At 39.1% G+C, this 13,712-nt stretch overlaps 1 protein-coding gene across 3 annotated transcripts in view; it reads left to right on the top strand.

The window, feature by feature from the left end:
- The window catches only part of dgkza (diacylglycerol kinase, zeta a), a 178,616-nt gene extending 165,178 nt beyond the window's left edge, over nucleotides 1-13,438 (top strand). For all 3 annotated transcript variants that reach the window (XM_088935011.1, XM_088935010.1, XM_088935012.1), the window contains 4 exons: nucleotides 380-500; nucleotides 1,904-1,940; nucleotides 2,442-2,541; nucleotides 12,220-13,438. In XM_088935011.1, the coding sequence (XP_088791137.1) occupies nucleotides 380-500; nucleotides 1,904-1,940; nucleotides 2,442-2,541; nucleotides 12,220-12,336 (375 nt within the window). In that variant the 3' untranslated portion in view covers nucleotides 12,337-13,438. The remainder of the gene's footprint in view (nucleotides 1-379; nucleotides 501-1,903; nucleotides 1,941-2,441; nucleotides 2,542-12,219) is intronic.
- Nucleotides 13,439-13,712: the final 274 nt, after the last annotated feature.

The following is a 13,712-nucleotide window of genomic DNA, read 5'->3' as shown; positions in this document are numbered from 1 at the left end:
TTTTCTCCTTATAGTATACCATACTGTATACATCTTGTTGCAGCTATCTGAGCTGGTTAGTTTGCTTTTATTGAGCTAAGATTCAGTGAGGCATTACTTCTGTTTGGTTAAGGTGGAGACGCAGGTGAGGACACATAGTTAAAGAGGTTTTAGATAGCCACCTGGGTTTTCTATGTAACCTTACTTCTAGATTTTAATTAATGTGTTTGCTAAACAGTTCAGCAATGGACATTGTGTGTAAATTGCTCAGAGGAGACGCCAATTACCTTAGACACCATAATGTGGTGATACCGTAAACTTTGTAAAAGGCAAAACGCTGGAAAAAAAAAGCTCGAGAAACAGAACCAAGGTGATGTTTGTGCTTTCTCTGTGTCGCCAGTTGAAAGAGTTGCACAAGATGGGCGGAGACTTGACCATCCAGGACTCAGCTGGGTGGACATTGCTGCACCATGCCGTAGAGGCTGGAAGTAAGGAGATCGTCAGGTACATCATCGATAATGGTAAGGTCACCTTCCTATCATTTGTGATGTCAACTCAAAAGCCTTCAGTTGATCTGAAAACATACAGGTGCACATTCTGATACCGTATACTGACTTTATATAGATGTCAGTAATCAATAGGTAAGAATCAGCAATTGTAGCTTCTTGCCTAAGACATCTGACTGTGGAAGCAAGAGTTAACGATGAGTATCTTCTTATTTGTTCCGTTTCTCGAGCTAGTGTCCTTGGAAGCTGCACTGTTGTGTACTGGCTTTTGCATGTCACCCACCAATCTCCTAGCTATGCAGAACTGTGTTTATCAAAGCACGAGGCATCCAAGTGTTTGAGCAACTCTACGAACACTAGATTCTCACTGGCAGTTGATCATCAACATAAACCATTTGCTGGTTTCAGGATAGATAATTCTGGATGATTAAAGACAAAAGGCGATAAAGCCGACATCTCCTAAATGAAATTTTGACGTCAACAAAATGTAATATTCTCAACTTCACGACTTTGTGAAGTCAACAAATATCCTGGAACTGATGGGCACTGCAATTATTTTCTTTCTTTTCAATAAAAATGACTTATTTGAGATTTTGGTGGAAGTGACAGATAAATAAACACATGCATACGCACACTGTATACCAGCACACTTCCAGTACAGAAACAGTCTGAAATTAAACCCAGATTGAATCAATTATAGTTGAGGTACAATAAATGTATAACTGCAAAATTAATGCAGCAAAAATTAATTGCTCTCTCATAAAAAATGCTTCTTGCAGTAGAAAGCACTCCTCATTTTGTATTCACAGTCATAGCATTTTTCACAAGGCGGGAAGCAAGAGGGGAGTCCATTCACCTGAATGCACTTAGAGAGTGTGATTTCCTGAGCTCTGTTACAATTCTGAGTGTATGTGCTGGCGGCTGTTTCACAGGGACATGCTCAAGTGACAAAATGTGCATCATGACATTGATATTTGTTTTAAGATCGCTTTGTAGCAGCTGCTGTAAATTAACCTAAAACAAATGTCATGACCTCTTAGGCACACCTTATGTCATTTGCTCATGGTCTAAATTAAAATGAACATTCAGTAAAGATCAAATGAAGATCTTTACAAACTGACCCAAACCACCCATTCCCCTACCTCCCCCCCCACACACACAAACACCCAAACCAAAGGGCTTCATCCCTAAGGGCTTCTCTTTGGACTGGGTCCATGGGAACGCCACAGGGGTTGAGGATCTGTGGAGCGTCTTCTATTCTTGATCATCTCTGCAGAATTATACCTGACCTTGTCAAGAGCTGCAAATCGTGAATGATCTCAAAAGTTTGCAAAGTTTTGAATTGTTTTTCTTGATCAGCCATTCTGCAAGCTTTGTTTTCGGGAGGAGTAATCAAAGTTATTCTGTTTCTTGAACAGCTCCAACTGAACTATTGGATGTAACGGAGAAAGAGCAGTAAGTAATGTTATAGCCCATGTTTTCACATTTGCTTGAACTTAGAAGAAGTTATGTTGTTGCATAATGCAATCTGATGTCATTCCTGTGGGTGTAGTTGTGTTTTGCCATTTTTCACACCTTTCTTTTAGAGGCAGGTTCTTAAATAGCCTTCCTCCTTACATTTGAACTGTGCAAACTCTGTGTGCTGCTGGGAAGGTGCACATGTCTTCAACAATATTTTGACTCCTGTAACCAAGCAACAGAGCTTCCTTTAAAAGGCTTTTTAGCAGTTAATTCATTGGCAAGTATTTTGCAGACTTTACAATAGAATAGCAGTTCATTTATAAAGTGCATATACGAAATTACATTTTGCTTTGACAATCAAATTATTTAATTTTTTTGTTGAGTCAAAAGAGCAGGCTTGGAGGTTTTGGATCAGGAGTCTGTCACCAGCACGCTTTACAGAAAAGAGAGCTCTTGTTCTGCGAGAACTAATTATCCCATATCTCTCTCTCCTAGCGGAGAGACCGTCTTACACAAAGCGGCATCTCTGTGCCAGAGGACAATATGCCACTACCTGGTGGAGGCAGGAGCGTCGCTAATGAAAACAGACCTGCAGGTACAAAGAAAAGGTTCAGATATGGATTAAAGCAGTCTGATAGAAGGGGAGTCAATCTCTAGTGGAATCCCAGGGCTGTACACTGTTCTGGCAAAATCAAATGTTCAGTGTGTGTCTATATACAGTATTTATATAACACAGAGCACCTATTGTATATGGGCTGTTGCTGTTGTCCCATGTGGCCAGAGCGCACACTTTATTCATTTTGAATGTTACAGAATGGATGAAATGCATGGTGGAGTTGCATCTTTAATGCCCAGTTAACCCACAATGCCCTCTATCCACCCAAAGCATAATGTGTTCAATAAAGGTCTGGGTAGATTCTGAAACGATATAGATTTGCTTTCCTCTAAATGTCACAATGTAGACACACAAGTATGCTTTTTATTCCTCCAGAGCACTGTGTGAGCTTACTGTACAAACAAAACTATTCCGTCTCTTTGCATGTATGAATTGGGTGTGAGTTATGGTAGCAGGGGTTGGTACTGTATTTATAAAAATCAGAACTTCCTAAAGATAGCTGTGCGTTTTGTTTGTTAAACTTCAAAGGTAGGAATGGAGAGAACATACCCCAGAGCATTTTTGAATCCTTGTGAAAATAAGATAAATAAGAGTCGTTTTCTCCTAGCAGCAAAAATGACAAAGGCACTAAGCTCTGCCTGACATTGATAAAACTTGTAAAGCTATTTTCCACAAATAAATCTGAGAATGGCTGTAAACCCAGTGACTTTTGATGTGAAGCATAATCCAAGGGAAGTTGAATTTCACTGCTTTGAAGGTGTCTTGAGGACTTCAGATGAATTTTGATGCTTTACTGCTTAATTTTTTCTCTTTGTAACCTACTTCCAGGAAAAAATGTTTTTTTCTTTGTTGTACATAAAGTTGTTCTGCCCAGTGTGGATATAGACCCATTCTGTAAGAAATGGCTTAAAATCTATCCTCTGTAGTTCTGGAATGAACAGTCTAAACATGCCAGGAAAAAAAGACAGAAAAAAAGAAACATTTTGCTCTCAGTGATCAGAAAAGGGCGATACATTAAGGTAACTATGTGTACAGTAGGCGGTGTATGTAGTAAATTAGGGTGATGACAGCAGTAAAGCAGTCAAACTAGATTCCTGGGGAGTGAAAGCAAAACACATGGGCAAGTCTATAAAATTACAAAAGCAAATAACAGCATCTTAAATTGCATAATGATAACGGGCCCAAAATGTCTAACCCCTAAGGCAATCAGATCGATAGATAGCTTTAAAATGAGAGGGTTGTTGATTTGGTTGGAATCTCCTTTAATATAGGAAATATACAGTGTGATGGGAATTTTCTGTGAGCCTATGCATTAGGCCACTTAGACTAAGAACATCTGGAATGGGGCACCTCACTCAGTGGTTAGTAATTCAGCATGTGGCCGGAATGAAAATTGCAGACGTAATGCCTTCATTCACCACATAAAAAAAAAATATATACATACACAAGACACCCATGTTCCTCTGTAGATAGACTCATCAGTACCTAATGAGGGAAATTGCTGCGGTAAGACACTCCCTTAAAATGTTACATGACTTGGACATTCCTGCAGAGATGAAACACTGCTCTCTGTCGGAGACATTTTGGCATCAATCCCAACTGGCTCCTCCATCTTTCAAGAGCCTCAAAACATTCTTGATTAGACAAATGGCAAAGCTGCACTTCTAAATATCCTCACTGTATGAGAAGGCTACTGTATGGTTAACAATCTCTGGTTTTATAGCTGTAAAATCGAGGCATGTGACAGAATGTTTTGTGAATCCCTTAAGGCTATTATAGTATTTTTATTATTGATATTATGCCATCTATTATAATACTAGGATGTTGAACTAATGTTAGTCTGTCTCCATTCTCATAGTCTGTTCTTGCCAATTGAAGTTTAATTTTTTTCCCCTATATTTACTGTAGTTATACGCTAGGACGATTTCAAACCATACTACTGTTGGTTCCTTTGAGGACTGTTAAAATTGCTGTGACAACGAGGAGTATTTACACCTTCATTCTTCCTTTTAAAAATCAGCACTTGTAAATGTCTCTTTTCCCTCTTAGCAGCCTGATGCCTGCATGAGGTAGGAAAGGAACATTCAGCAGTTCCCTTAATTCTTGCTTCAGCAGAACTAACTGCCGTTGATGACACATTTCAGCTTTCTGGTTGGTATTTTACCTCCTCTGTGTCCTGCCGTAACAGCAGGGATGATGAATGTTAGCCATCAGTGAAAAATGTAATCCTGCAGCCACAGAGACAGGCTGATTTATTTGCCTGCTGGTTCTGGACAGTGTAAGAGCCTACCTCCCTGTGTGGGGAAAGAGGCAGTGAGATAAAAAAAAACTTTGCCTATGAAGAAGAGAATTCTCATTCTTTAGCAGAGGCAGCCTGGAAGTTTTGACAGCCTGTGATTTCAGATCACGTCAGTCTTTTGACTTTCTGAATGCACTTCCTTTTAAACCAAGAAATAAGCCAACATGCTGTTTTTCTGATATCTGTCTTCACTTTCTAGTTGTGCTGCTGAAATGCAATAAAATCATAGTAATCCTGAAATGCAGTCTAGATTATCCAAGGAAAATAAGAGCTTTGATTTATTTAATTTCTTATAAGTCTTTCCTCATTAGTTTCCAGGTAAATAAAAATATTATTGTATGGTATCTAAAACTTCACTCTGGGAAGAAGTCCCTGGAATATATATTGGAGTCCCTCTGAAGATCTAAACATATGTTTAAAATAACATAAATAATGAATTATAAAAAAGTGGGGAAAAACCTAAGTAACTTCAAATGTCACCTCTGGTACTGGAAAGCCACAATCCCTTGTCACCCTTACGTCATGAATTTGTAAACGTGTGGAACAAGTTTGTTGTGATCACCTACTGTACATCAGTGAATTGTTGATTAAAATGTTTGAGAGCATTGGAAATGCCAATCCCAACATCCTGTAGCTCTCATGGATGGCCATTCTTGATTTACTGTAATTGAACCAGTTAAATCAAATGAAATAAATTACAAATAAGGCTCTCAGTGGTGACCTGCACGACGCGCTGGACTGTGGCTGTCCACAACCACTGGCCAGCAGTGCTTTATAGTAAAAATTCAAAGACCTAATGAATATTTGAACATCTTCATAGTTGAGACACTGTCCGCATAGGTGTGTTTTAATTAACATAGGCAACTACCAAAGTAACTGCTCTGCAGTATGTAGTGTCTTTACATTCTGACTCTAAAGGTTGGCACTGATTTATTGCAGGATTTTTTTAACAAGTTTTTATTGTCATGTCATTTACCAAATCTCTTTATACCGCACGGTGTCGCGGCAAGCCGGCGCCTACCTGGCAAGCAACGAGCGCAAGGCAGGGTACACCCTGGACAGGACACCAGTCCATCGCAGAGAAAGTGCAAGCCAATCATACATGGGGACAATTTGGAGGCCACGGTAAAGGCCAAGGGGGGGGAATTTGGCCCGGACACCAGGATAACGCCCTACTCTTATCGAGAAATGCCCGGGGATCTTTATTGACCACTGAGAGTCAGGATATCGGTTTAACGTCTCATCCGAATGATGGCGCCCACTACGGTATAGTGTCCCCGTCACTATACTGGGTCGTTAGGACTCACACAGACTGCAGGGTGAGTGCCCCCCCGCAGGTCCCACTAATCCCATATCCAGCAGCACCCATAGCTTCCCAGGAGGTCTTCCATCCAGGTACTGACCAGGCTCAACTCTTCTGAGCTTCAGTGAGCTGCAGGGTGGTATGGCTGCTGGCTCACGTTTTTATTGTATTTATTTAGCATTTTCAAAAGAGAAACTCACATGGAAAACAGGAAACCACTTCTAAATAAGGCTTCGGAACACAGTGAGCATTTCTGTATTGGCAAAAGGTTTCTGAGCTGCACTTTTCAATCAAACATTGTCTTTGTTAGATATGATCTTAAGCATTTCTCACTTTTCTCCAAGGTCAGAAGAGGTATTTTGGCTGCAGGTAGACCTGCCAGCTAAGCATGCTGTGCCTGAAGATTAATAGTAACTCAGAAGGCATCGTTTAGGAGTCGCAGTCTGGGTGCTCAGCAGTTACGGTCACATCTAAAAGCGTGTTAGTCACATACACCCAAAATCGCTCTGTTACAGGACATACAAAAGGACTGTGGCAACTATACACTGAGTACCTCTGTGATGGAGAAGGATGAGAGGTGTCTTCATCTGGAACTGATGATATGCTGGCTCACACTTTGAGTTCAGGTTTAAAATGGATTAGCTGGTGTGCTAGGAAATTCTGTGTAGAAACAAGACACAGAAACATTTCATGTAAAAACCCACCTGGCTATAACTTCCAGGTGCAAGCTGGAGACCTGAAAGAAATGAGCTGAGGTCAGGGGAGGAATGATCTTGTGAGGAGTGAGCCCAGAGGAACGAACCGGATGAGGAATTATCGGACAGCTGGAGAGTTTTTTAAATGCATTTCCTCAGACAGGAGAGGCAGAGAGGTGAGAGAAGTCTGCTGATGTGATTACACAACACACACACTTTTCCAGAAAGAAGGTTTGAGAAAAGCAGGTTTTTTTGCTGAGCCAGTTGGTGTGACAGACAATTAAACTCTAGGTCCTTATGTTCTTCCTCACCACATATCTCCTTCTCTGCCCTAAGGATGTTTATCTGAGCACCTCAGGGAAGATATACAGCTGTTAGAAGTGGTGCTGGTAATAATGTTGTACATGTGCATGATGGCACCTGTCTGTGTAAACAGACTTGTAGTAGGATTAAGGCAGCTGCAGTCATTACAGTCCATACCGACAACTGAGAAACAAAGATTTAGAATTATACTTTTGCCATTGGTCACCCTTTGAGCAAGAATAAAGTCTGATATCGAAATGTGAAGGTGTTGGTAATAGCATATCACATACTGTATTACTTGCACTCCATTACATTTTTGTTCTGGTAGTAGAGAGATGTCCCATCACCATCAAAGAAATAGTGTGATTTTTAGTCTTCATTTCTTTTCATTTTAGCCACCTGGTTGCCTCACTCATTTGGGGAATGTTTTGTAGTTCTCTGATATTACTTTGTCTGGTTCATTCCTCTGGGCTCACGTCCTGCAAGGTCATTCCTCCTCAGACCCTAGCTCCTTTCTCTCGGGTCTTCACCTTGCATCTGTCCGTTTGATAAACTGTAGAGAAATAGACGCAGGAAAGGTCGAATAACTGCACAAACCTACGTCTTTTGAAGGCAGCTGATCTGAGCAGATTAATCCTCATGTGAAAATCAACAGAGAGACAAAATTGCAGACCTCTGCAAAAATATATTTCCAAAGGCTCCAGTTTGTTTCCTGGTCTCTTCTGATGGTTTAATTGCCTGTCAGGTTCAAGTTCTGAGAAATGTGACATTGCATCTTGAACTTTCTCCTGATCAACTTCTAAAATGACTGGGAGAAGGCCTTTTTCCCCATTTGTTTTTAGACCTTCTGTTGTGCTTCTGTTTTTTTAATAAAATACAGGTCTACCTCTCATTAACCTGCTACTTTTGAAACTCAACAAAATCTCTTCAAAGCTGTAATTTATAGGATATTGGATATCTCAGTGAATACAGTACATCAGTTACGCAAAAGGGTCCACCTGGCCTTTAGAATTTAGGTTTAATACCAGGTTTCCATCTGTGGAGCAATGAGTGCAAAGGTGTCTCCTGTACACCCAGCACTGTGTGTCTACAACAGTTGTAGCTACTCAGTACAATTGACAGCTTTGTTAAAATGTAAGTGAACTTCAGGGAGAAAAATAGACCCTAGTTATAGCACCATTTGGAGCTTTTTAAAGCTGTCCACCAATCATTAGCACCATGCTTCATTACCCTTCCCCTGATAGAAACCAGCAGCAAGCAGAAATTTGTCATGTCATGACTGTTCATGCCTTGAGGGATTGCAGACATAAATCTGTATAACCTTCTGAGTGAAGGCATCATTTTCCCTGGGTGTTTTTCTTATTACCATTTTTAAAGCCTATCCCTGCGAACTCTGCACAGAGGGGAAATGGGGCAGTGCCTAAGTTCAGCAGTGCCTATACTAAGAATAGGCTAAGCTTGTGCTGGCAGAGCAAGACAGACAATAGAGTACTGCTAACAGATTGTTTTTATGAATTGACAGAGCTCATTAGTGGACACTGTCCAGCTGGCAACAAGAACCAATTAAGACCTGAGAAAGAAAGAGATGGAGAGAGAGGGTTTGCCAAGCCTAAAAGGAATTTTAACTCTTAACAGCAACAGAAAACCACTCACAAGAGGCAAGGGTTCTAATGAAAAAAATATTTTGCAGAACATAGATCCTTGCTTCAGCACTAAAGTAAAATGAGTTGTTAATGCATTTCTAGATTGGAAACTCTTAAATGACAGAGGATTACGAATAAACAGTTGTATATAGTTTAGCTAGTAAGTGTGACTCTTAATGATTAATGAGCCCTCAAAATGTTTTAATAAGGCGGATTTTTCCAATGCACCTCTTATTTCTTGGATCATGGTATGGAGCTGCATATATCTTAGTCCATAAAGGATAATGCAGTATATAAAGAATTGTCACAAAATTATTTTTTTCCCCCTTTTAAGCAAATTTATCTGTATATGCCATATGACACAATTACTGTTTTGACAACACCCTTGAATCCTGCTGACCTGGCATGATGCAGTCTGGCAGCTGTGCTTTTTCTGACATTTATTTTATGGATTAGTGGGTCACAAGATCTTGTAGAATTCACCATAGTAGTAGGTTTTTGATACTTTTGTCTGATATTCTGTTGTCTGTTTACTGGTTTAGTATTTGTGCATACAGGCTTTGTGTAGTAACACAACCAGCCATCATTCAATTGATGGTACAGTATGATGTACCCATAATCCATAGCCTTGTTGAAAAAACTTTCAGAATGTTACTTGCCCTGTATTCGTTTATCTCTCTAAATAAAACAGCTTGGAATTCTACTCCCAACTCCATAAGTTCATGCAAATTGGTGTAATTTTGTTGCATTACAATTTTTTTTCTTTTGTCATCATGTTATATATATATATTCTCTGCCAATCTACAGTTACACTTCTGTGTTTTTAGAGAATTTTAAGTGCAAGTGTTTTCCATGCAAAGTTTTAACATTTTTGTAATACTAACAGTGAATGGCATAGCATGCTGTACCTTAAAACACATTTTAGGAGTGTCTCACAGACACTTGGTGGCGATGAAAATAAAGGACATCAGGAACTTGAATGTATTCTTAAGATAAGGCTGTCGATTCAAGCAGAGCTTATTCAGTTACTCCCCAAAGCTGATTCTAGATGACTTTATTGTGCTGATCACAAAAACCAGGAGTTTCAGAAATGTCTGTGCAGGCAGGTGGGATCAACAGATTCTGTTAAAATTCTTTTATATTGCCAAGCTGTTGACAAAGAAAGGTCTGTGATGCCTGTAGCTAATAAAATGTCTTGGTTTTTTTAAAGGAAAGGCTTATGTATTTGGAAGGAAAACATACCATTGTGTCATTTAAAAAAAATATTTACAAATGTTTTTTCCAGAGATTAAACATGGAAGGCGTTGTGAAATTCAGAGTTCCGTTAGAAGAAGGCTGCAGCTTCTCAGTTTAGGTCAAATATCCTTCTTTGAGTGGAAAAAATTATTTTATGATCCAATTTATTTTATACATTTGGATAAGAACCACGCAATGACGCAATCCAACACAGAACAGCATTCCCAAGCATCTCTCCTCGGGTATCTACTCCTCTCGCACCATTCCACAACAGATCCTAAACATCCACATCCAAAAATAAAAGATGAAGATGAATCCAGCAGTGCTGTAGTGAGATTTTCCAGGCCCATACAGTCCCCTGCCAGGCCCCGTTGACCTAGGCAGTGGATAGTTCTGTATGGACGACCTCAAGAAAGGCAAAACCCATAAACTCAATGCAACCGTAATCAAATTGTTACCAATGCAAGGTGATCACTCTGTTAGCTGCCATAATGCGTGTAAGCCAAACATTTTTTCTGTTACACAGACTAATCAAGATAAGAATCCTTGTTTGGCAGGAGGTCTAGTGGAGAGCAATAAATACTAAAAACTGCAGCTGAGCTGACGGTGGACCAACCTGTCCCTGAAAGTGTCTATTTTGAACATTCCCAAATTCCTGTATAAAAATGGGGGTCCTGTTGTTTTGTGGGAGTTGTGAGATGAGAGTCAAAGGTGATTGGGACTTCTTGAAGTTATTCCAAATTATTCTAAACTGTCCCAAGGAATGTATTCATTTCAAAGACGAATATATCTATAAATAAATAGCATTAGTCATTAGTAAGTGGTATACAGCATATGAAGTTTCCCAACAAATCAGTCAAGAGAATGGAGACTTGTCCTGCTTTAAAATACAGTATGAATGGAAGAGTATGAAGACTACTTCTGTCTTGTCCATCCAGCATATTGTATTGGAGGGTGAAGCAGGAGCTCTGTGACCCCAGGGAACACCATAAGGCACACTGAAAAGCAAACCCTTTGAAAAATATGGAGGTACACAATAAATTGGAATGTCATTGGAGATCTTTGAAGTGTAAAAAAAGTGGCAGGCTTTCCTAACCTCTGCAGAGGTATGGATTCCTGACTAAAACCACTGAGGGCAAATAAACGGACAGATACCAGGTAAAACGTCACTATTGTGAAGGAGGGAAGAATATGAATACTACTTCGATTAATTTTGTCAAATAAATAGTTAATGCATTTCCATAATCTCAGAAGCATGCTGGGTCTTGTTACCAAAGAAGGAAGACAGAATTTCTCATGAAACAGGAAACCCAGTATCAAATCTGTACCGCTGTTGAGTGCAGTGTGAATTCCCAGAAAGTATGTACACAGTCCTTCTGCAAATTTCTCTTAATGCCATATATGCAATTTAACACATGGATACTTCCCTTTACACAAAAAGTGAGAAATTACCGAATGCTATTTAGTCTGAAATCCTGTCTGGTGAAGGAGTGAAAGTATTCAGTTGTAAAAATACAGATGTGGTATTACCTTTATTTTTCTTTTAGAAACAATGGGTGTGGCAAGAGTTGGAGAGTTAAATGCATTTAATCAAGTGTGTCCCAACTTCAGTACTGTTTCAAAGTATTTTTTAAAATTGGTTGATAGTCATCTTTTAAAGGTTGGTACTGTATATTTATAGGTAAAACAGTATGCGTAGGTGACATGTTAAGGATAAGCAAGATAAACTTAAACCAATTAGTTTTCCATAACAAAAGCACATTAAACGTATTGAATATAGCCTGCAAGGAAGAAAGTGATTACTCAAAAAGCAATAAGAATATCACCCTCAAGTCAGATGTAATGCTGCATATTTGTTTACACTTGTTAGAGCTTGTGCCAGGGAGAATCGGAGCGGAGATATCAGGCAGGCCTGAAATGTGCCTCTGGGTGTAACAATTTGGGAGGACCAATGAGCACCTGGAAGTAGATCTGTGAATGATCCGAGTTTAGCAGTTTATTCTTACATTATCTCCCTACAGTAACTTTATGGATCTCTCCGAACTGATTTAGAAACTTCCAGAGAGAATCCCACTCCAAATAGTCAAAGGACTTCAGAAAGTATAGCAGGGGTAGAGGCTGCCCACAACTTGGAGATAAATCAGGGACAGGAGGTTGATTTTTGTTTTTGTTTTCCAGGGTGACACCCCAAAACATTGTGCAGAGAAAGCCAAGGATCAAGAACTGGCAGCGTACCTAGAGAACAGACAACATTACCAGATGATCCAGAGGGAGGACCAGGAGACAGCTGTATGATTAGCCCAGAAGTGCCAAATAATCCTGTACCAAAAAATTATAGTTAGCAGATAAAAACTCAAGGGACTGTCAGGGTCGACCAGAGGTGTCTCAAGTCCTGGCCACAGTTTTCCTGTGAAAAGGGTAAGGCAGTGTGGCTGATTTGTGCCCCTCTGCCACAAGCGTGCTTTTGTCTGAGAGATGGAAGAGGTGTTATTGCCTTTCCTAAAGTCCAGGCTTCATTTTATTGCTGGCGATCCACACAAAAAAAAATTGTTGTTAATGATAGAGCTGGTCTTGGGGGGGGGGGGGGGGGTTCTGTTGTTAAAAAAAAAACAATTGTAAAAAATAAAATCTGGATTCCTTTGCTTACACTGCTGTTGATAATCGGAAAAAAATGCTCTGGATTTTAAAGATTTTAAAGGGTATTGGCACGTTTTAATGCAGGGAAATGCCTTCAATGTTAATCTCCTCTCAGGTGTTTTAAATGTGATTGAGTTTGCATTTAAGTAAGAGAGTAAGAGATCTGGAGATGGAACATTTTTGGTATCTTCAACATTTTATGTGACTGCTACAAATCCTTTAATATTTTGAATGATTTTCAAACTTTGTTTACTTAAACTGCAGTGAGTAGTTTTTATTCTTGTACTGCTAAGTTAGAAGGGAAGGTTTACACTGAATGCTTCTTTTTTCTGTAATTTTTAAGGATTTGAATTTAACTTTCTTTTTAACAAACCGAGGCTGTTATGTAGAAAGAATTGCAAGTTGTATCCTTTAATGCTGTACTGTCTTGTAGAAACTCTTCTCCAGCACTCACTTGGCTTCCAATACAAAATACTTGGTACTGTAAACTTCTTTAGTAGCTTGAGGTCAAAACATTTTTTAGGAAAACAAATACCTGCTCTGAATGCCTTGAAACTGTTTTTTTTTTGCTTGTTGTTCAGATTTCTAAATGGTGTACTTCAGTCATGAGATATTTCCTATTACAGTATGGAGTAAATATTTATATAAGGAATAGCTGTAAAAATATCTGACTTTTGTGAATTTGTTTCGTGATGTTCAGAGTTTGTATCATAAAAATGTACATTTTATATGTTTTTCAGAATAAATAGCTATTATCTTCTAATTTACTGTTACATATAACCAGGATAGCTTTATAGAGACACCTTATTGTTTACTTCATTTAAAGGTTGAGAAAGCTTGCTTGGTTTAACAGGGTCTGGGCTTCACAGTTTGAGTTGTTTGAGTTAATTCTTGCTCAGTTTCTGGGTTCAGATCTTTTATTTTTAAAAGGTGGGGTGTTATTTTCCAAAATAATGCTTTTTATTTCAGTTCTTGTTGCTGTTTTTATTTTAAAAATATTTGTGAACCCTATTTATTATCAAAATATTTGTTCT

Source organism: Atractosteus spatula, chromosome 16 (genome assembly GCF_055471065.1).
Source record: "Atractosteus spatula isolate fAtrSpa1 chromosome 16, fAtrSpa1.hap1, whole genome shotgun sequence".
Classification (NCBI taxonomy): Eukaryota; Metazoa; Chordata; class Actinopteri; order Semionotiformes; family Lepisosteidae; genus Atractosteus; species Atractosteus spatula.
The sequence above is the reverse complement of the archived record's forward strand: the minus strand, read 5'-3'. Positions and strand labels throughout refer to the sequence as shown.